At 43.0% G+C, this 24,676-nt stretch overlaps 2 protein-coding genes across 6 annotated transcripts in view; one reads left to right on the top strand and one right to left on the bottom strand.

Moving 5' to 3' along the window:
* Positions 1 to 1,710, top strand: part of FERMT3 (FERM domain containing kindlin 3) — a 40,369-nt gene extending 38,659 nt beyond the window's left edge. For both annotated transcript variants that reach the window (XM_083164164.1, XM_083164163.1), the window contains exons 14-15: positions 159 to 300; positions 437 to 1,710. In XM_083164164.1, coding sequence (XP_083020290.1) covers positions 159 to 300; positions 437 to 619 — 325 coding nt within the window. In that variant the 3' untranslated portion in view covers positions 620 to 1,710. The remainder of the gene's footprint in view (positions 1 to 158; positions 301 to 436) is intronic.
* Positions 1,711 to 4,133: 2,423 nt separating this feature from the next.
* TRPT1 (tRNA phosphotransferase 1) overlaps positions 4,134 to 24,676 on the bottom strand; it is a 44,053-nt gene continuing 23,510 nt past the window's right edge. For all 4 annotated transcript variants that reach the window (XM_083164167.1, XM_083164168.1, XM_083164166.1 and 1 more), the window contains 4 exons: positions 13,738 to 13,900; positions 10,109 to 10,165; positions 4,968 to 5,078; positions 4,134 to 4,199 (listed from right to left, as the gene is read on the bottom strand). In XM_083164167.1, coding sequence (XP_083020293.1) covers positions 4,177 to 4,199; positions 4,968 to 5,078; positions 10,109 to 10,165; positions 13,738 to 13,900 — 354 coding nt within the window. In that variant the 3' untranslated portion in view covers positions 4,134 to 4,176. The remainder of the gene's footprint in view (positions 4,200 to 4,967; positions 5,079 to 10,108; positions 10,166 to 13,737; positions 13,901 to 24,676) is intronic.

Raw genomic sequence — 24,676 nt, 5'->3', positions numbered from 1 at the left:
TTTGTGCATACAAATTTTTTGCGGGCAGTAATTTAATATTTCTTTTAGTTATTTATTACCCCTGTGTGTGTTATAAGGTTAAAGTCTAGTCTACCCAATGTATTTTATTCCCCTGAATTTTTACACCATACACTTTTTTCATTATGTGACATCCATAGGTTTAAAGGTGCCCGAAGGGATGAAATACTGGGTATTGCCGGCAACCGCTTAATCCGAATTGATCTAAATGTTGGTGATGTGGTGAAGACCTGGATGTATAGCAACATGAAGCAGTGGAACGTTAACTGGGACATCAGACAGGTAGGAGACAATTGGTGACGCATGTTATACTATATGTGCAGGCCTAAGACTTTCTATGCAGCTTATCTGCAATCTTTAAAAATGAAGCTGGAAAAATGATATTTTAGCTTTTAACAACGCTTAATTTACATTGCAGGTTTCCATTGAGTTCACAGAGAATATAAATGTTGCATTCACCTGCGTTTCTGCTCCTTGCAAAGTGGTCCATGAATACATAGGAGGCTACATCTTCATGTCTACACGAGCTAGGGATGGTGGAACCAAGGGCCTCAATGAAGAGTTGTTTCATAAACTGACTGGTGGACATGAAGCCCTCTAATCATCTATTATCTATGCTCACTTGTTTCCGTTTTACCTAAACAGACTTTATATTTTATATACTGTAGTTAGTCACACGCAGAATTCCCCAGCTTATGTTTTCCTGCGCTTCACTATTTTCTCACGATACCTTGGAACTGAAAATCCTGGTTTTGTTCACAACATGCAGTGATAATACCCTGCCCAATGGATGCAATATACTTGGCTGTAGGGAGACAGCAGTGTGTACAATATATTACTGACACATGAAATGACTGGGAATGCCGAACTGTATAATTGGAGCTGGGTACACCAGCGGACAACTCTTACAATTAGTAAATTCATACACACTTACTAATCATCTGCCTGACGTCAACATTGGACGCAGGCATTTAAATATGCCCACCCAGTAGAGAGGTTAATCAATGGCGGTCCCTGCATCAAGTCGCCCGTAAACACGGTTAGATACACTGTAGATATTTTGCCAATCGACAGTGCTGATACGATAGGTCTGTAAATGATGATTATCATAGACAAATCAGAGGTACACACATGTGCTTGTGCTATATCATACCTTTGACCCAATGGCCAATATATTGCGCAGTGTGTTCCCAACTTTAGAGAATGGTCACTGACTGGTGTGCTCACTGCACAGTGTTTCCTTATTACAAGTGGTTCAAAATGTGCTTCCCATTTCCTTCAGCATTACTGGACATGGATTAGGCCGGGCCTTTAAATGAACGGTAATGGCTACCAGGTAGAACATATGAGGATATCACACTGCTGTTACCCAACATAAACTTGCAATACAGATACTGCACACACCTGCCACATGGCATAATATATTTGAGCTGCAAGGGATACAGTATGTATGTAGTCTGGGGCACAGAGAAGATGTAGTGTTTCCCATAACAGCCAATGTTGTAAGATACAATAGAATCCAGTTATTTAAATGTCACCTGTAGGATACTGTGACTGTATATGAGCACAACTCAATCTCCGTATGACTTGTTTTCTATTACAAGAAAGTGTGTGATTATGTCATAACTACAGCACTAGAGGCGATCACTATATGAATGTAACTTATGTACCATAAACATGTAATGCACAGTCCATATTTCATGTCATCATTAATTAGCGGTTACCCCTGGTAACTGCTGTACAGTTTATTAGTATATGCAATTCTTAATGGTAACCCAAGGTTGATAAAAAGCATTGTGTTGTAGTAACAATAAGAACACAGTGAGTGTATGTAAACTACATTTGTTCTCCAAATGCAGTGTGATATGAAGTTAGTAGGTACAATGCTACATAGGCCCTCATCTCTCTCCCCTTAATATATTAAGCCTCTAAGTAAGTCTGGGCCACCCAGGGCTCAAATGCCAAAACAACATTGGTTGCACGGATGCCCTATAAATAAAAGGTTATGCTTGGAAGCCCGTTGCCCATAGATCTGTAAGCCCTACATACATAATACTCACGGTGGTCATGTTACAGAGGAAAAGCATTTCCTGTAGTTTATATGGATACCTAAAGTGACTATTATATGTATTTAAGCTAGTGATTCTATACAAGACTCAGACTATGAGGGCTGTGTGACCATATACATGTATGAGGATGTAAGCTGAGTTCTTCTATACAGGTCACAGACTATGAGGGATGTGTGACCATATACATGTATGAGGATGTAAGCTTAGCGGTTCTATACAGGTCACAGACTATGAGGGATGTGTGACCATATACAAGTATGAGGATGTAAGCTTAACGGTTCTATACAGGTCACAGACTACGAGGACTGTGTGACCATATACATGGATGAGGATGTAAGCGGAGTGCGTCTATACAGGTCACAGACTATGAGGGCTGTAAACTGAGTACTTCTATACAGGTCACAGACTATGAGGGCTGTGTGACCATATACATGTATGAGGATGTAAGCTGAGTGCTTCTATACAGGTCACAGACTATGAGGGCTGTGTGACCATATACATGTATGAGGATGTAAGCTGAGTGCTTCTATACAGGTCACAGACTATGGGCGCTGTGTGACCATATACATGTATGAGGATGTAAGCTGAGTGCTTCTATACAGGTCACAGACTATGGGGGCTGTGTGACCATATACATGTATGAGGATGTAAGCAGAGTGCTTCTATACAGGTCACAGACTATGAGGGCTGTGTGACCATATACATGTATGAGGATGTAAGCTGAGTGCTTCTATACAGGTCACAGACTATGAGGGCTGTGTGACCATATACATGTATGAGGATGCAAGCAGAGTGCTTCTATACAGGTCACAGACTATGAGGGCTGTGTGACCATATACATGGATGAGGATGTAAGCGGAGTGCGTCTATACAGGTCACAGACTATGAGGGCTGTAAACTGAGTGCTTCTATACAGGTCACAGACTATGAGGGCTGTGTGACCATATACATGTATGAGGGTGTAAGCTGAGTGCTTCTATACAGGTCACAGACTATGAGGGCTGTGTGACCATATACATGTATGAGGATGTAAGCTGAGTGCTTCTATACAGGTCACAGACTATGGGGGCTGTGTGACCATATACATGTATGAGGATGTAAGCTGAGTGCTTCTATACAGGTCACAGACTATGAGGGCTGTGTGACCATATACATGGATGAGGATGTAAGCTGAGTGCGTCTATACAGGTCACAGACTATGAGGGCTGTAAGCTGAGTGCTTCTATACAGGTCACAGACTATGAGGGCTGTGTGACCATATACATGTATGAGGATGTAAGCTGAGCGCTTCTATACAGGTCACAGACTATGAGGGCTGTGTGGCCATATACATGTATGAGGATGTAAGCTGAGCGCTTCTATACAGGTCACAGACTATGAGGGCTGTGTGGCCATATACATGTATGAGGATGTAACCTGAGCGCTACTATACAGGTCGCAGACTATGAGGGCTGTGTGACCATATACATGTATGAGGATGTAAGCTGAGTGCTTCTATACAGGTCACATACTATGAGGGCTGTAAGATGAGTGCTTCTATACAGGTCACAGACTATGAGGGCTGTAAACTGAGTGCTTCTATACAGGTCACAGACTATGAGGGCTGTGTGACCATATACATGTATGAGGATGTAAGATGAGTGCTTCTATACAGGTCACAGACTATGAGGGCTGTGGGTCTCTAACGATTCAGGTGTTATATTTCTCTACCCTAGGGGACCTGTAACCCAGTCAAACAGATTCTGGTTACAGCACTTCTCCATCTGCTCTCTTGTTGATACTCATCTGCTATAAACCTATAATACCCTAACCATCTCTGCGTCTCTGATGGCTCAGGAGTTATGTATTTCTGCACCCTATGGGCCCTGTAATCTAGTCACCAATCTGCCCAATTCTGTGTCTCCTTCGCGTGACCAGACTGGACAAATGTTTACTGACTAAGATCACATCAAGTGGAAAAAGCTACATGTGATAAGTGACTTACTGTAAGTCTGGTGAGTCACTTGTGCCTCTGATCTCACTGAACATAATTCACATAAAGCAATCTGTTCAAAATAATTTATTTAGGGAGATATTCTTTTTGCATGTTTCATTCCAGTGCGAGCAGCCTTCCTGCAAAGAGAAAAAGGAACAGGTAAGATAGAGACAAAACAATATGGGTGACACAAACATGGCACTAGTGCTGTCCACTAGATACATGTATTGCATGCCCAGTGTGTCACCTATGTCTGACCTCTATTTTCTGCCACTATCTGAGGAACATCCTTTATGTGTTCCATGCCATTGGCTGGAGGGCCATAGTTTGGACATGCCTGATCTAAATGGTTTAACTTTTAGTATATTACTTTACAAAGGTAATAGTTATGGATGTTAGAATATGAAATGTCCTGTCTATTTCAGGAAGAAGGTTATAATTCTACCAGTAAGCCTACTCAAAGCCAAAGCTTCGAAAGCTAGTCTGCTACCTTCTGTGTTTGTGCGCGTGAGAAAGATACGCAGTTTCACTCTCTGCCAGCAGATGGCAGTGTTTAGGAGCTCAATCACACAGGACTAGTTTTGCACATGTGCAGACCCACAAACATCAGGTCTACATACAGCTTCAGAAACATTCATACAGATATAAATGTAGAGTAATCCAAAGCGATTGAGGTCTGTGGGGGCCCTGGACAACGGACTTGTGGGGGCCCCTATCAATAAAAGTTATAGAATGGCGGTTATAAAAATAAAGTATACATTTATCACTCCTGTCCATAAATAAAAGACACCACAAACTTTCAGTGCTTTTCATACGACACCCCAGTAACGCTGCCCCTATCGACCCTCCCTTAATCCGACCCTGCTATTCGGACATTAAGCAAACATGAATTTCCAGAGACTTACTTTGAGGTCTGAGCTGCAGAGCTTGCAGGAAATATTTAGGGAGAAGGACACCATCGGCATTCCCAGGTGTGAGGAGGACATGGTTAGAAGACCAGAAGAATGGGATTTCATCTAAAAATAAAAATATATATATAATAAGTATCTGCAAAGGACTGCATTAGTGAACAGCTTGCTCTGAGATTATCCCACTGATTTAATACTCATAGAATCAAGATTGTTTTCTGCACAGACACCCTTTCAATTAAAGGGACGTACACACGGTTCAGTTTGGACACTTTTTGAATTCGATTTTGCTTCTAGGTCTACTTTGATCTGGAAGATCAAAGGCAGAGTAATACTGTTCTGTGCAGCATCCCACCGTCCTCCCTCTCTCCTGTTCAATTCCGGCTGTAGATATCGAATCGGTATCACCGCCGCCGGGATCGGACCGTGTGTATGCCCCTTAAGAGGGTTGGCATGGTTGCACAATGTTCAACATTGCTTGTGCACAACACTGGTTCCATGAATTACATTCAGCACAGGGCACGATCTGTGTGGAATTTGCATGTTAACAAACAAATATTATTTACAAAACTGTATTTGTCCCTTTTGTCAACATCTTCTTAAAAGGAAATATGGAATCAATATCAGTGCAAAACAAAAGAAAATCCTTGAGTGCGTATGAACTGCGTGCATATGCAATGTGATGGATACATACAAAAGACTATTTTATAAAAATTAATAGAACTTATCATTTCTAACACCCCTTTATTGGCTAAACAGAAAATTGTGTAGCCTGCTAGAATGGGCAGCCTTTTCAGATTGCTGACTGTTTGATACAGTTATGCTAAGATATATACAGTATTCATACATTTTTACATCATCATTATTTTGTATATATATATATATATATATATATATATATATATATATATATATATATAATGTTGCTTGTTGAAAATGCACACCAATCAATGCAAGAGTGAGTGCACGGTCAGAGAATTATGCAGTCCATGAATCAAGTGCAAAAACCAAGGTGTCCACAAATGATGGGACCGGCACATCCATATAGTAAATAATCAAGTATTTAATAAAGCAGGCAAATCATACTCATCTACAGGCAGTAGCAGCTAAGTAACCACGGGTATATTTCATCTCAGTGGTAGCCATAAACGTGAAGCATAGTAGCCATACATGTACCATGTACCCTCAGGGTACATGTATGGCTACTATGCTTCACGTTTATGGCTACCACTGAGATGAAATATACCCGTGGTTACTTAGCTGCTACTGCCTGTAGATGAGTATGATTTGCCTGCTTTATTAAATACTTGATTATTTACTATATGGATGTGCCGGTCCCATCATTTGTGGACACCTTGGTTTTTGCACTTGATTCATGGACTATATATATATATATATATATATATATATATATATATATATATATATATATATATATATATATATATATATATATATATATATATATATATATATATATATATATATATATATATATACAAAAATTCATATTTAATTGACAAGGAGAGAGAAAGTAACCAGTTGTTATGGATACATGGTGGCTGTGTGTCACCGACATTTAGTATTAAAAGGGGGATTTCTTGATGCCACACTCAGTATGGTGAAATCTTCTTTGTGCAATGTAAAGCATTGTATTTAAATGTCAACACAGTATTAAAGCAATGTATAGCATTGTAATCATGTCAACACAGACCCCGGTCTCAGCAAGCCCTACCCCCAAATAGTCACAGCTTCACTTACGGGTTACTGTGTGCTAAAGAGCAGGATGTGCAGATCGGGTCCTGCACATACGCAGTGCACCAACAATTGTAGATGCACACACACGCACATCTCAATACCAACTCTGTAATATAATGGCTTAGAACGGTAAGTGGTTACAGTGCCATGTCTACAGGAAATACCATTATAAAAAGGGAGCCTCCTAATAATATAATGAAATATAGCCTTATCCAATTGTGTACATGCCACAGTAGCTAAGACCTTGTGTGATTGTATATCAGTGGCAGGGTTAAAAAAACAAGTAATATAATGTAACCAGCTCCTTTGGTACTTATGTAGTAACTGGGCTGCCGATTTTGAAATCGGGTCCATCGCATCGCATCGCACCCGACCAAATCGCATGCGATGCGATGCGATGCGATGGACCCGATTTTTCCATAGGATTCAATGTTAAAATGGACTGAGTCCATTTTAACATGGAATTCAATGGGAAAAAGGGGTCCTTTTCATACCCCTACTATCCAAGTGGGCATGGAGTTGGATATAAACCTGTGGCGAGCGTAGCGAGCCACCGAGCCCGAAGCGTGGCGAGCGTAGCGAGCCCCGCGAGGGGACACAGAATACCGTCCCCTCGCGGGGCTCGCTTCGCTCGCCACGCTTCGGGCTCGGTGGCTCGCTACGCTCGCCACAGGTTTATATCCAACTCCATGCCCACTTGGATAGTAGGGGTATGAAAAGGACCCCTTTTTCCCATTGAATTCCATGTTAAAATGGACTCAGTCCATTTTAACATTGAATCCTATGGAAAAATCGGGTCATCGCATCGCATCGCATCGTATCTGATTGTATGCCTTAACTTAAGGCATACAATCAAAAAATCGGCAGCCCAGATACTACATAAGTACCGCTCCTTTTAAGTAAATGGAATAAAATGAGGTCTTTAGCCTCTGTCTTGCAGTTAGGATCTATGGGATAATATGGGATAAACACAGCATCATGTACTGCAGACACCAGGGGCCAAATGTAATAGGGAGAGAGTTTTCCCATGTTGTTTAAAGCAGCAATCAACTACATGGCAAAATCAACCTGGTTTTGCAGTGTAATTGATTGCTGCTTTAAACAAAGGGGAAAACTCTCCCAAAATCTCTCACTTTCTGAAACTCTCACCCTATTACATTTGGCCCCATATACCTGAGATGTACAGGTCCTGGTATTGCTTGACCATTAACTTTGCAATCTCTGGTAGTACGGTGGCAGCACCCAACATATATCTCTCTCAGACTGCTTTCTAAAAAAATTTATTAGTGCCGGTCTACAGATATATAATATATATAGACCTTATCTAAAATCAATGATCATTGACATACCACTTTTTTTTTTTTTTTATTAGTTTTTATTGAATTTTTCAACATTACACAAAATAAGCTGTGAAAATAGCAAAAATAAAGAAGAGGGGGTATAGGGGACAAAGTAATGGAAAATGGGGTACATGTCAGGTACAGAGCAGTATTCACATACTTTACATACGAGATGGTAAATTGAGCGAGAGGGGTATGAACAATATGACTTACTAGTCGTGTCAGTACAAGCTCCTAGGATGTAATATTACCCCCAGTGACACCAACAAAAACAAAAAAACCCGAGTGGGCGTGAGATTCAGCTAGGAGAGTCCAGTACAGACAAATCACACGGCGCACTTGAGGTACAGGATTGACCTGATGATTCCCTATATTCACCCCACCTGCACCACCTCATGTGTACATACCACTTCTTTAATACAGGAATTATGCACAAACTAGAATTTATGAAAATTTATACAGACAGATATTTGAATTGATACGATTACTTAAACTGATGATAAAACTATTTTCATTGTGAACTCTGTACTACTGTGTCACTTTCCAGACTGTGAGTGCTGCTTACCAGGTCTGATGTGTGGCCTTTGTTCCAGAGTCTTCTCCCATGGAAATCCAGGTTGATCTCCTCTGCACAAAGATCCTGTATAAAGATTGTCACATATGGGCTGCCATCTTGGAGTCTCTTCCAATGGTGCCCCAGCCATATGCAAGTCATGTGACAAGAATACCTAGAATTATGAACCCTATTTAAATCTGCAGATGTTGGAAATTATTGCCAGAACTTCTTCAATCTCTTGTGGTTTACAGTCTCATGGCAGACTAGCTCCGCTGACCTTGATACCAGTACTGTACACCACGCTGCTCCAATCAGTACAGTAGTGCCTCCAGTTCAGTCCTCACACCTTGGTGCACAACAGTCTCCTTTTCGCTATATTAAGCTGTCCATACACTTATACAATATCGCGCCGAGAAATTTAGTGAAAAGTGCCCAAATCATATGCGTCCAACTCAAATCCAGAGATCTAAAGCATTGCACGTAAGTTTGTCGGATTCAGCAACACTGGCTGGGGGTCACATACCATATGTCATATGGAGTCCAGCCGGCAGTTGCCGAGGTTGCATGCAATACCTCGGATTAGTGTATAGGGGCCTTTAAACTACACTGCACAAGTTCCTTCTGTACAGTGTATTTATCTAGTGCCTCTTGCATGAGTGCCGGACGAGGTCCCGACAGTTGGGATTCCGACAGTCATTTACCCGACGTCGGGATCCCGACTGTCAAAACTCCGACAGATGGGTTCCTGATGGCCACCGCCTATTCTCCCTCTTGGGGGTCCACGACCCCCATAGAGGGAGAATACAATAGGTGGCGAGCGCAGCAAGCCTGCAAGAGGCTTTGTTGTGCTCGTCATGCTGTCTGAGTCCGGGGAGTCGGGCTAATGACTGTCGGGATCCCGACTGTCGATACCCTATACCACACCCTCTTGCATCACAGTTTCATTTGACTAGTGTAACATCTTTCTATCTCCTATCATGCTGTGCTGCGACTGCACTAAGTTGTAGTGTCACAAGCTGTGGCCCCTTGCAGCTAAGGTCATCCCATCTTGTGGTGAAAACCAGGGACTGCCTGCCTTCAGGTTAGAAGTCCAAACCATGGTGATCTAGTACATGATCCACTATCAGCTGAAAACCATGAAACATTGTGATTAATGTGGAAATGTGCATGATACATGTAGTGACTTGCTGCTGTGCATAATGATTATGGACACATCATTTCCTATCTTCAACCTTCTGCAAATACACGTATCATTCATTTCCTGTGCATGTAGTGTGGTGTGTGGAGTAAGTATTTGCAGTGCTGACTATTATCGAAAGACTGCGCATGCATGGGGTCCCCTTGAGAACGGACCATGTAAATGCTCGCCTTTGGGGGTTTAACTTCAGCAGGTACTTGTTTCAACACTGGGGGTCACTTAAATGAAGTCATGGCTAACATGAAACAGTGCTTGTATAGGAATTAGGGAGAACACGCAGACATACCTGCCATAGCCTTTGGAAGGTCTATATATATGGCTACTTCACAGTCCCTGCGCATTCCTGTAGAGAGACATATTGGCCATTAATTAATAGCATACTATTACAAAGCCTGTAACCACTAAAGACTGATATTTGTTTTACCATTAATAGAATTTCTCTCACTGATCTGTAATACCAATTATATTCCTGGTAATAGGGTGTGATTTTTTTTAGAACAATCAATTGAGATTTCTGGTGATTTTTTAGTAATGGGAATATGCGATTTTTTCAGTAAAAGGTGCAATTTTTTTTAGTAATCAAATTGTGCAGTTTTTGGGTATTATTTAATAATGTTAAATGATGATGAAAGTGGAGAAATCAATGGGACCAGATGACATACATCCAATGATACTAAAAGAGATTAATGGGGTCTTGATAACTACATTAACGGAATTATCCAACAATTCACGAGCTACAGCAGTAATTCCAGTGTACCTGAATGGGTGCTCCATTGCTATGCGCTATGTCATCCCACTGCACAAAAGTGGATGCAAGGTAGAAGCAGGTAATTACCAACCAGTGAGCCTTACATCAGTAGTAGTGAAAATAATAGGATCCTATTACAAGAAACAATTGCAGATAATCTCAAAGCCAGCATTTTACAGTATCCCAAATTGCACCTATTTACTGGGGGAGGTCATGCTAAACAAATCGTATTGACTGGTTTGACTGGTATTAGATCAATGTGGTGGTGATCAGAGGAATTTGTTTTGCAGTCTGTGTTGCATCACAGACTGCTAAACAATCTGGAAAGCATGGGACTATGGGGGTCTTTCAGAATGACTCGCTCCCCCATAGTTCACACCGGGGAGCAATGTTTTCAGTCTGCCTACACTGATGTAGGTGCATGCGCAGGGTCCTTGGGCGAACAGACTCAGCGACTTGCATAGTCGCCGATCCGTTCATACGGGACAGTGCGGGCGTGGGTGGCAGGCCAGGGCGTCACCTATGGGAACGCTCAGCATTTCATGGGCATTCCCATGTAAATATGCCGATGAAACGGGTGCGGGGAGGGGGCAGCTGACGTCAGTGGATGTTAGCTGCCCGCCCTCTCCCCGTACAGGGAGCCCGCAGATCTGAGACACCAGAGAGTGCACTGTAGAAATCATTCAATGGTCGTCGACCATCAAATGATTTCCTCCCCGCATGCAAGCTTCAAATGGATGTTTATGCAAAACATCTATTAGCATGCGTGTGGGGACATTCCCGGTGCTGAGATGCACTGGTAGAGGAATCAGTAACAGGAAAAAACGAAGTAATAATGTCGTTGTATAGAATATTGTTATGGACTCATCTAGATTACTGTGTCCAGTTCTGGAGGCCATACTGCATCTTCAGGAGGATAGAAATACATTAGAGACTGTACAAAGAAGGGCCACTAAAATGGTGCATGGCCTACATCACAAACTTACCAGAAAGACTAAAGCAGAGCAGAGAAGGGAAAGGGGGGACATGAAAGAAACGTTTACATATATCAGGGTCCAGGAGGGAAACATTCTTCAAAGGAAGAGAAGTATTAGAACACGTGGACAGGCGCTGACACTGGAGGGTGATTTCAGGGGAAATGTGGTGAAAATTTCACAGAAAGGATAGTGGATAAGGGAAATAGCCTCACATCAGAGGTGGTAGAGGCTAAGACAGTAGAGCAATATAAATATGCATAAGACAGACATAAGGATATCCTTATGCTGTGTACACATGGTTAAATTCAGTGTCAATTTTTATATAGTCCAAATTGAATTGAAAATGACATTGAATCGTACAGTGTTAGCTGCATTTTATGCAGATTCGATCAGGCAAGGCAAGCCTACAGTATATCTGCTTAGAATTGCAAGATCAAAAACATTTCAATGTTGAGCATCCCCCTTCCCTCCCCCCACGCATCATCTTTCTGACATCCCTCCCTCCCGGGTGAGGCCGGCAACCCTGTGGGTCCCGGTAGCCGGTGTTATCAAATCTGTATTGACAGCTGCTGGGTCGGCCTATGTGTACACCCCTTTACAAAGACCTAAAAAACAAATATATTTGAAGTTGCCAAAAACAAATAAATAGAATAGGGCAGTCTAGATTGGCCAAGAGGTTCTTATTTGCAATGTAAGACATGGTATTTAAATATTGCTGCATCAGAGGACATGACACTGAGAAAAGCAACATGGCGGTAGAAACTGAGGTATTAGCACCGTTATAGGGAATATGAAGTAGAAGATAGTCTAGATCAGGCATGTCCAACGTTGGCCCTCCAGATGTTGTGAAACTACACATCCCAGCATGCTTTGCCACAGTTTTGCTAATAGAGAATGCTAAAACTATTGCAAAGCATGTTGGGATGTGTAGTTTCAAAACATCTGGAGGGCCAACGTTGGACATGCCTGGTCTAGATGAAAAAAGGAAAAGCAGGTGAGAGGGCACTGCTTGTGAAAGCTTAACCCCTTCACGACATTGCCTTTTAAGGTAATTTTTTTTTTTTTCCTCCTTGCGTTCAAATAAGCGTAACTTTTTTAATTTTCCGGCTATATAGACACATGAGGGCTTTTTTTTTGCGGGACAAGTTGTACTTTTTAATGGTACCATTTACTATACCGTATAATATTCTGGGGAATCAGGAAATAATTCAATGTGGGGTAAAAAGAAAAAAAAACGCAATTCCACAATTTTGCGCTGGTTACGTTTTTTTTGGAGTTCATAGTTCGTTTAAAATGATGGGTTATCTTTATTCTATGGGTCGTTACGATTCCGGTGATACCAAACTTATATAGTTTTCGTTACGTTTTACGACTAAAAAAAAAAATAGAATGTTACGGTTTTTCGAATTTGCGTCGCGTCGCCATGTTCTGCGGCTTATAACTTTTTTATTTTTCCACCTACGGACCTGGGTGAGGGCTCATTTTTTGCGGGCTGAAGTGTACTTTTTAATTAATACCATTATGGGATATGGGCGACTTTCTGATCTCTTTTAGCTATTTTTTTTGGGGTAGGCGATGCGACCAAAAAACGTAGTTTTGGCGTTGGGGATTATATTCCGTTTACGCCTTTAACCGTGCGGGATAACTAATGTTATATTTTAATAGATCGGACTTTTAGGAACGCGGCGATACCAAATATGTTTATTTTTTTTATTTTTTATTTATTTTTATTTGGGAAATGGGGAAAGGGGGGTCCCAGGCCGTGAGAGCAGGGACCTGGCTGTAATATACAGCCATTACCTGCTCTCTTTCAAGCCAGCTCACTCCGTGAGCTGGCTTGATTCCCCCGCAACCGACATATGACGTATATATACGTCATATGTCGTGAAGGGGTTAAAGGGGAGGTGGAAGACAGACTGATTACCACGGATGGGATAGACAGTAAACATGGACTTCTGGTGAGAGATGACTGGGTTTTAAGTTATTCCAGCAAAAAACTTGGTTTCTTGATTTTTCTTAAAAGAGTACCAACAAATTAGAGTCCCTGTCTGTGTGTACAGAATCTCACACACGTATTTTATATATATTTATGCAATGGATAAGCATATTGAAACCGTTCGGTTCAATTCAAATTATGTGAATGAGCCCCAAAAAGTTTGCATATTCTAATCACATGCTGACAATACCCACCACTAATAACACCTTCTCCTGGAAGCTGCGGGGAAAGGTGGATGTGTGTCCGCTTCATACGAGAGAGGCCATAAGAAAGAATTGAAGGCCAGTGACGGAGATAAGTCCCATGTATGGCTTGTGCAGGAAGCTCTGTTCCTATTGGGGTGAGATCAACCTCCACCTATAAAAACGATACAGAATGTACACAGTTCTGCCTTTCTAACAACTGCTTGCTATATCTTACATCTATTACAGATAAGTTAACAAAAGTGAAGTTAAAAGTAGCCAAACAACCTGACAAAATCACCAGAAGTGTGAGGAGCTTAGGTCAGATGTGGGGAAGAAAGACTAAAGATAAGAAATAAAGGCGGTATCAATCATGGATTCCAACTGTCAGAACATCCCAATAGTTGAAATCCCGGGCCTTTTTTCGCCAGGCTTGAGTGAAACTCGACAGCTGGAATTCAATGTTCCGGCTGTCGAGTGTTGGAAAGTGGGCGTGTCGGCAGCAGATTTTCGAAAAGCGGCTGTGAATTAGGCAATCCACGGCCATTTCCGACAAAACAGATCCAACTTGTTTTAAAGTTGGGTCTGTGTTGTCGGAATCTGCCCTCAATGCTGTCAGAAATGGTAGCATTCAATAAGCGGCAGCCGCTACTTCCCCCGGCGGAAATAGTGAACAAGATTGAATACCCCCCAAAATCTTAACAAAAGTTACTTCACTAAAGAAATGATACCAAATACATCACATTATTACATGCATCACATCATCACATTCAGGGCCGGGGGGGGGGGTGATGTGGCCACTGCCGCCGAGTACAGGGGAGGGGGTGAAGAGGCCATCGCCGAGTCAGGGGGGTGGGAGCTTGATGCGGCCACTGCCAAGTCTGGGGGAGGTGGGGTTTGTGCGAGGCGCCATTCACCTGGCTCCAACAGGGGGGGGGGGGGGGGCTGCTCTCAATTGACACCTAATGCCTAAAGCTGCCTAGTGGTGGCGCTGGCCCTGATCTGCAATCAATCATATACTGTACCAGAGATTTCAAAGCGCCTTCCTATGTACATTCTTACATCACTGTGGGCCTTATTTTGGTTCATTCTTTCTGACAAAATCCTTCTTAGATGGACAAAACCATATGCACTGCAGGGGGGGCAGATGTAACATGTGCAGAGAGAATTAGATTTGGGTGAGTAATTTTGTTTCTGTGCAGTGAAAATACTGACTGCTTTATTTTTACACTGCAATATAGATCTCACTTTGAAGTAAAACCCCACCCAATTCTAATTCTCTCTGCACAAGTAACACCTGCCCCACCTGCAGTGCACATGGTTTTGCCCATCTAAGAAGGATTTTGTCAGAAAGAATGAACCAAAATAAGGCCCATTATCTTCATTTCTCATTATGCAGCTCTCCCTCTTCTTGCAAAAGGCAAAGGGTGGTCACACCAAATATTGATTTGATTTACATTTCTCTTCTGTTGATTCACTTTGCATTTTGATAAGAATAAACTATTAACACATCTATTTTTGTTTTAAGCATTCTTTTTACTTTGCAGCATTTTTCCACATCTGCCTAAAACTTTTGCACAGTGCTTTATATTTAATCAGCAAAACACCCCAGTGGCTAAGTGACTATAGACTGCTATGAAAGTTTGACACTATACATTTCAGTATATACTCCTGTCCCTGTGCCTGGAGTGCTGTTTTGTGCTAATCATTCAAATATGCAATAAGCCAAACATTGGGCAGGCCTGAGCACTGGTGGGAAATGTATAATTACCCCCTCCCTATCTGCGTCCCTGCTGCCAAGTACCTGCTGATCCAATACCCCAACTCTCATCCATCTAATAAAACTATTTTCTCCCTACAATGCTTCTCTCCATCATCTTAGTTCTATCCTTCCCTTAATTAGTTCCCCTCCCTGTAACTTAACCCCTTCCCGACATTTGACGTACATTTACGTCATGGTCGGGAAGCACTTCCCGACACATGGCGTAAATGTACGTCATGGATTTAAACTGTCACCGCGTCTATAGACGCGGTGACAGTTTCAACATGTCTGCTGTCCCTGACAGCAGACATGTCCGTGCATGCCCAGGGGGGGCTGCGATGCCGCCCCCCCGTCGGCGATCGCTGTGATTGGCTGTTCAGTGTGAACAGCCATTCACAGCGTTTTCCTGTGTCACCGGCGAATAACGTTCGCCGGTGACACGGGATCAGAGGTGATTGGTGCTGTAAAGTACAGCACCAATCACCGCGGGGTGTAAGGGTGACACTGGTGTCACCCCACCTCACCCCGCCCGCCCCCAAAGGCCGTGATTGGTTCGTCGGACCGACGGACCAATCACAGCCAAGGAGGGGGATTTAAACTAACGGTGACTGCACTGCAGACGCCATTCCGGTCTGGAATAGCGTGCAGTGCGGTCACCGTACCCCCCTGCCGCCATACTGACCAGAACCTTGCTCCATACTTGCTCCATACTTACCTGATCGCTGCTTCATCACTGCTTCCTGGATCCTGTTGCTACTTGTGCCTTCCTGTGAAATTGTGCTGCTGCAGTGTACTAGCTAGATAGAGAGATAGAGAGAGATAGAGAGAGATAGAGAGAGATAGAGAGAGATAGAGAGAGAGATAGTGTCAGAGAGTGCTATATTTTGTGCTGCTGCAGTGTGATATAGTTATAGATAGAGAGAGAGATAGAGAGAGAGAGATAGATAGAGAGGCCTAGTGACAGAGTGCTATATTTTGTGCTGCTGCAGTGTGATAGTTATAGAGAGATAGAGAGAGATAGAGAGAGAGAGATAGAGAGAGATAGTGACAGATTGTGCTATATATTTTTTATATAACTGACTGCTGCCCCCTCCTTTTGTGCTGATCAGTATAAATTAACTGATCAGCAACTTTTTGGGGGCGCAGGTTTTTTTTTATATATAGATATACCTGTCAGTGCTGCTGCTGCAGTGTCATAGAGTGATAGATAGTGAGAGATAGAGAGATAGAGAGAGATAGTGACAGAGAGTGATAGAGAGTGCTAAATTTTGTGTCTGCTGCCCCCGCCTTTTGTGCTGATCACTATATCTGAGGTGATCAGCAACTTTTTTGGGGGTACAGAGGTTTTTTTTTTTTTATATATACCTGTCAGTTGCACCAAAGGTTGTGCACCTGCTGCACCTCACTGGTAATCAGTGTCGCATCACTGATCACCTTTTTTTTTTGTGTGTGTGCTGTGGGGTCTTTTTTTAATTTTTTTTTTACACACACTGTGATTTTGTGGGTGTCCTGTGGCCGCTGTGCGCTGATCAGTGACGTACATCACTGATCATCTTTTTCGGCACAGGGTTGATCTATTTTTTTTTTTTTTTTTGATCAAATTCCTGTTGCCTTTGAGCGCTGTTCAGTGACAGACGTTACTGACCAACATCTGTGCTCAATTTTTGGCGCAGGACCTTTTTTTTTTTTTTTAACCCCTTAAATTTTTTATTTTTAACCCCTTCATTTTTTTTTTTTTTATTGGTATAAAGTATTTTTTTTTTTCTGCACCACATACACACTACACACTACATACCCCCCGGATTGAAATAAAGTTTGTACCCCCCCCTACACTATACACGTGTTGAAACATTTCACTACCAGTAACACAAAAATAAAAATGGCATCCCAAATGTCCTCCCAAATGTCCTCCCAAATGTCCTCCCAGTCATCCAGGAGAATGTATTCAGTGGAGGAGGCATATGCCATGCTTGCTTCTGACTCTGACACAGCCAGTGATGCAAGCGGGGAATTTGAAGGATTCGCCTTAACCTCATCTTCCTCCTCTAGTGATGAGGGACCCCCTCAAAGACGCCCCCGTAGAGCAGCTGAGACCCCCCCCCCAATAATTGATCTCGTATGGACCCCACCACCAGACAATTTTGAGCCCCAGGTTCCTGAGTTTTTGGCCATGCCAGGAATCCAATTTGATTCCACAGGTCTCAGAGAAATTGACTTTTTCAAATTATTTTTCTCTGATGATTTTATAAATTTAATGGTGGACCAAAGTAATTTATATGCCCAGCAGTTTATTGCTCAAAACCCCACGTCATCATTTGCTAGGTGGACCCCTGTAGATGCAGTAGAGATGATGACGTTTTGGGGTCTGGTGTTTCATATGGGCATAGTAAAAAAGCCAGAAATTAGGCAATATTGGAGTACAGATGTTCTGTACAGTACTCCATTTTACCGTATGGCCATGACCCGGACTCGATTTGAGACAATTCTTAAATTTATACATTACACCGATAATGCACAGTGCCCACCCAGAGATGATCCCACCTTTGACCGGCTATTCAAAGTCAGGCCGGTCATTGATCATTTCAGTGCCAAATTTGAAGAGGTGTACATCCCTGAAAAATGTATTTGTATCGACGAGTCCCTTATACATTTTAAAGGAAGGGTTAAATTCCGCCAGTACCTTCCCAGTAAGAGGGCAAGGTATGGCATAAAAATGTATAAACTGTGTGAAAGCACCTCAGGGTACACCCACAGGTTTAGGGTTTATGAAGGGAAGGATTCAAGAATTGAACCGCCAGAATGCCCCCCCTCCCTCGTAGGTGTTAGTGGGAAAATTGTCTGGGATTTAGTGCACCCCTTCCTGGATAAAGGTTATCACCTCTATGTGGATAACTTTTACACCAGCATCCCCCTGTTTAAGGCCCTTGGTTCAAGAGGTACAGCAGCTTGCGGTACTGTGCGCAAGAACCAAAGAGGCCTCCCAAAAACGCACATTGCCCAAGTAATGAGAAGGGGTGAAAGCAGGGGAATATGCAACGAAAATATGTTGTTGGTCAAATATAAGGACAAGAGGGATGTCCTTATACTGACAACAATTCACGGAGACAGTACCACCTCCATCCCTGTACGAGGTACCAGTACCCACACCTCCAAACCTAATTGTATCCTGGATTACAATAGGTACATGGGCGGAGTTGATCTTTCAGATCAGGTACTGAAGCCGTACAGTGCCCTGCGGAAAACAAAAATCTGGTACAAGAAGGTGGCCGTGTATATCATCCAGATGGCACTGTATAACGCTTACGTGCTATTCCGTTCTACCGGCCAGAGGGGGACATTTATGCACTTTCAAGAGGAAGTCATAAAGGGCCTAATATTTGGGAACCAGCAGGCAGAGGGCCCCAGTACTTCTAGTACTGGCCCCCGTATTGTACCATGGCAGCATTTTCCTGATGAAATCCCCTCCACTGGAAAAAAGGGCAGGACACAAAAAAGGTGCAAAGTTTGCTATAAAAAGGGAATAAGAAAGCAAACTATTTTCCAGTGTGACACTTGCCCCGACAAACCCGGCCTATGTATAAAGGAGTGTTTTAAAATATACCACACATCTATGGAATATTAGGTTCATAATTTCACCGTGCTTCGGGGGTCTTGCTAATGCCACATAGCACCCACCATTCATTCCACCAGAATCTGAGCCGCAAAATCCAAAAATCACTCCTTCCCTTCTGAGTCCTGCCATGCACCCAACTGGTATTTTTTGGTCACATGTGAGGCATTGCCGTACTTGGGAGATATTGGGGCACAGATTTTGGGGTGCTTTTTCTCCTTCATTCCTTGTGAAAATGAAAAATTTTGAGCCAGAACTGCATTTTTGTGTAAAAAAATGTAATTTTTCATGTTCACTGCCCAGTTTTATCAAAATTGGTGAAACCCCTGGGGGTTTGAAATGTACACTATACCCCTAGATGAATTCCCTGAGGGGTGTAGTTTGCAAAATGGGGTCACTTGTGGGGGGGTTCCACTGTATTGGTGCTTTGGGGGTCTTGCTAATGCGACATAGCACCCACCATCATTCCACCAGAATTTGTGCTGCAAAATCCAAATATCACTCCTTCCCTTCTGAGTCCTGCCACTTTTTGGTCACACATGAGGCATTGCCGTACTCGGGAGAAATTGGGGCACAGATTTTGGGGTGCTTTGTCTCCTTCATTCCTTCTGAAAATGAAAAATTTTGAGCCAGAACTGCATTTTTGTGTAAAAAAATGTAATTTTTCATTTTCACTGCCCACTTGTATCAAAATTGGTGAAACCCCTGGGGGTTTGAAATGTACACTATACCCCTAGATGAATTCCCTGAGGGGTGTAGTTTGCAAAATGGGGTGACTTGTGGGGGGGTTCCACTGTATTGGTGCAACATAGCACCCACCATTCATTCCACCAGAATCTGTGCTGCAAAATCCAAAAATCACTCCTTCCCTTCTGAGTCCTGCCATGCACCCAACTGGTATTTTTTGGTCACATGTGAGGCATTGCCGTACTCGGGAGAAATTGGGGCACAGATTTTGGGGTGCTTTTTCTCCTTCATACCTTCTGAAAATGAAAAATTTTGAGCCAGAACTGCATTTTTGTGTAAAAAATGTAATTTTTCATGTTCACTGCCCACTTGTATCAAAATTGGTGAAACCCCTGGGGGTTTGAAATGTACACTATACCCCTAGATGAATTCCCTGAGGGGTGTAGTTTGCAAAATGGGGTCACTTGTGGGGGGGTTCCACTGTATTGGTGCTTGGGGGGTCTTGCTAATGCGACATAGCACCCACCAAAATTCCACCAGAATCTGAGCTGCAAAATCCAAAAATCACTCCTTCCCTTTTGAGTCCTGCCATGCACCCAACTGGTATTTTTTGGTCACATGTGAGGCATTGCCGTACTCGGGAGAAATTGGGGCACAGATTTTGGGGTGCTTTTTCTCCTTCATACCTTCTGAAAATGAAAAATTTTGAGCCAGAACTGCATTTTTGTGTAAAAAATGTAATTTTTCATGTTCACTGCCCACTTGTATCAAAATTGGTGAAACCCCTGGGGGTTTGAAATGTACACTATACCCCTAGATGAATTCCCTGAGGGGTGTAGTTTGCAAAATGGGGTCACTTGTGGGGGGGTTCCACTGTATTGGTGCTTGGGGGGTCTTGCTAATGCGACATAGCACCCACCAAAATTCCACCAGAATCTGAGCTGCAAAATCCAAAAATCACTCCTTCCCTTCTGAGTCCTGCCATGCACCCAAATGGTATTTTTTGGTCACGTGAGGCATTGCCGTACTCAGGAGAAATTGGGGCACAGATTTTGGGGTGCTTTGTCTCCTTCATACCTTCTGAAAATGAAAAATTTTGAGCCAGAACTGCATTTTTGTGTAAAAAAATGTAATTTTTCATTTTCACTGCCCACTTGTATCAAAATTGGTGAAACCCCTGGGGGTTTGAAATGTACACTATACCCCTAGATGAATTCCCTGAGGGGTGTACTTTGCAAAATGGGGTGACTTGTGGGGGGGTTCCACTGTATTGGTGCAACATAGCACCCACCATTCATTCCACCAAAATCTGTGCTGCAAAATCCAAAAATCACTCCTTCCGTTCTGAGTCCTGCCATGCACCCAACTGGTATTTTTTGGTCACATGTGAGGCATTGCCGTACTCGGGAGAAATTGGGGCACAGATTTTGGGGTGCTTTTTCTCCTTCATACCTTCTGAAAATGAAAAATTTTGAGCCAGAACTGCATTTTTGTGTAAAAAAATGTAATTTTTCATTTTCACTGCCCACTTGTATCAAAATTGGTGAAACCCCTGGGGGTTTGAAATGTACACTATACCCCTAGATGAATTCCCTGAGGGGTGTAGTTTTCAAAATGGGGTGACTTGTGGGGGGGTTCCACTGTATTGGTGCTTGGGGGGTCTTGCTAATGCGACATAGCACCCACCAAAATTCCACCAGAATCTGAGCTGCAAAATCCCAAAATCACTCCTTCCGTTCTGAGTCCTGCCATGCACCCAACTGGTATTTTTTGGTCACATGTGAGGCATTGCCGTACTCGGGAGAAATTGGGGCACAGATTTTGGGGTGCTTTTTCTCCTTCATACCTTCTGAAAATGAAAAATTTCGAGCCAGAACTGCATTTTTGTGTAAAAAATGTAATTTTTCATTTTCACTGCCCACTTGTATCAAAATTGGTGAAACCCCTGGGGGTTTGAAATGTACACTATACCCCTAGATGAATTCCCTGAGGGGTGTAGTTTGCAAAATGGGGTCACTTGTGGGGGGGTTCCTAACTTTTAGCATCTTATGGTGCCTAGAAACCTACATGGTGCCTAAAAAATAATCTCATAAAAAGGAGGCTCCAAAATCAAGTAGGTGCTCCTTCTATTATGAAGCCTGTGGTTTGGTCACCGTGCACACTAGGGCCACATATAGGATATTTATGAAAACAAAAGAATTGGGGGAATCAATTTTTAGTCACATTTCTCTAGTAAAATGTACTGTGTTCCTTAGAAAAATGTATTAAAATTGCAAATCTGCAAAAAAAAAGAAATTTTGAAATTTCACCTACACTTTGTTTTAATTCCTGTGAAACACCTAAAGGGTTAACAAACTTCCAAAATGCTGTTTTGAATACTGTGAGGGGTGCAGTTTTTGAAATGGCATCATTTATGGGGGTGTCTCACATACAAGTCCCTCAAAGTCACATCAGAACTGAACTGGTCCCTAAAAAAATCAGTGTTTGAAATTTTCTTGAAAATTTGAGAATTTGCTATTCATATTGTAAGCCTCCTAGTGTCCCAAAAAATTAAAAGGAAGTTGAAATAATGATGTCAACATAAAGTAGACATATGGTCTATGTTAGTTATTCACTATTTTGAGTGGTAAGATTATTTGTCTCACAAGCAGAAAATTTAACATTTTGCAAATCGCTAAATTTTCCATTTTTTCACGATATTTTGGTATTTTTCACAAAAAAACACAGACTGTATCGACCCAAATTTACCACTAATTTGAAGTACAATGTGTCACGAAAAAACAATCTCAAAATCACTGGGATAAGTAAAAGCAAAAAAAAGTTATCCCCACTTAAGTGAGACATGTCAGATTTGAAAAAAAGGGCTCTGTCAGGAACGCAAAAACTGGCTCTGTCAGGAAGGGGTTAAAATGCTCTGTCACCTGCATCATCTTCACTTCCCAGATTACACTATCTGACACTACCCTCTAACCTACATATCTCTACATACCCACCACCACCTGCCGGCTGATAGTGACATTCCAACACCCTATCTCTACATACCCACCACCACCTGCTGGCTGATAGTGACATCCCAACACCATATCTCTACATACCCACCACCACCTGCTGGCTGATAGTGACATCCCAACACCATATCTCTACATACTCACCACCACCTTCTGGCTGATAGTGACATCCCAACATCATATCTCTACATACCCACCACCACCTGCTGGCTGATAGTGACATCCCAACACCATATCTCTACATACCCACCACCACCTGCCGGCTGATAGTGACATCCCAACACCATATCTCTACATACCCACCACCACCTGCCGGCTGATAGTGACATCCCAACACCATATCTCTACATACCCACCACCACCTGCCGGCTGATAGTGACAGCCCAACACCATATCTCTACATACCCACCACCACCTGCCGGCTGATAGTGACAGCCCAACACCATATCTCTACATACCCACCACCACTTGCCGGCTGATAGTGACAGCCCAACACCATATCTCTACATACCCACCACCACCTGCCGGCTGATAGTGACATCCCAACACCATATCTCTACATACCCAACACCACCTGCTGGCTGATAGTGACATCCCAACACCATATCTCTACATACCCAACACCACCTGCTGGCTGATAGTGACATCCCAACACCATATCTCTACATACCCAACACCACCTGCTGGCTGATAGTGACAGCCCAACACCATATCTCTACATACCCAACACCACCTGCCGGCTGATAGTGACAGCCCAACACCATATCTCTACATACCCACCACCACCTGCCGGCTGATAGTGACATCCCAACACCATATCTCTACATACCCACCACCACCTGCCGGCTGATAGTGACATCCCAACACCATATCTCTACATACCCACCACCACCTGCTGGCTGATAGTGACATCCCAACACCATATCTCTACATACCCACCACCACCTGCCGGCTGATAGTGACATCCCAACACCATATCTCTACATACCCACCACCACCTGCTGGCTGATAGTGACATCCCAACACCATATCTCTACATACCCACCACCTCCTGCCGGCTGATAGTGACATCCCAACACCATATCTCTACATACCCACCACCTCCTGCTGGCTGATAGTGACATCCCAACACCATATCTCTACATACCCACCACCACCTGCTGGCTGATAGTGACATCCCAACACCATATCTCTACATACCCACCACCACCTGCTGGCTGATAGTGACATCCCAACACCATATCTCTACATACCCACCACCTCCTGCTGGCTGATAGTGACATCCCAACACCATATCTCTACATACCCACCACCTCCTGCTGGCTGATAGTGACATCCCAACACCATATCTCTACATACCCACCACCACCTGCTGGCTGATAGTGACATCCCAACACCATATCTCTACATACCCACCACCACCTGCTGGCTGATAGTGACATCCCAACACCATATCTCTACATACCCACCACCACCTGCTGGCTGATAGTGACATCCCAACACCATATCTCTACATACCCACCACCACCTGCTGGCTGATAGTGACATCCCAACACCATATCTCTACATACCCACCACCACCTGCTGGCTGATAGTGACATCCCAACACCATATCTCTACATACCCACCACCACCTGCTGGCTGATAGTGACATCCCAACACCATATCTCTACATACCCACCACCACCTGCTGGCTGATAGTGACATCCCAACACCATATCTCTACATACCCAACACCACCTGCTGGCTGATAGTGACAGCCCAACACCATATCTCTACATACCCACCACCACCTGCCGGCTGATAGTGACAGCCCAACACCATATCTCTACATACCCACCACCACCTGCCGGCTGATAGTGACATCCCAACACCATATCTCTA

The sequence above is a fragment of the Crinia signifera genome, chromosome 11, assembly GCF_055691185.1.
Source record: "Crinia signifera chromosome 11, ASM5569118v1, whole genome shotgun sequence".
NCBI classification, from domain to species: Eukaryota; Metazoa; Chordata; class Amphibia; order Anura; family Myobatrachidae; genus Crinia; species Crinia signifera.
Note: the sequence above shows the minus strand (reverse complement) of the source record. Positions and strands in the feature narration are given on the sequence as shown.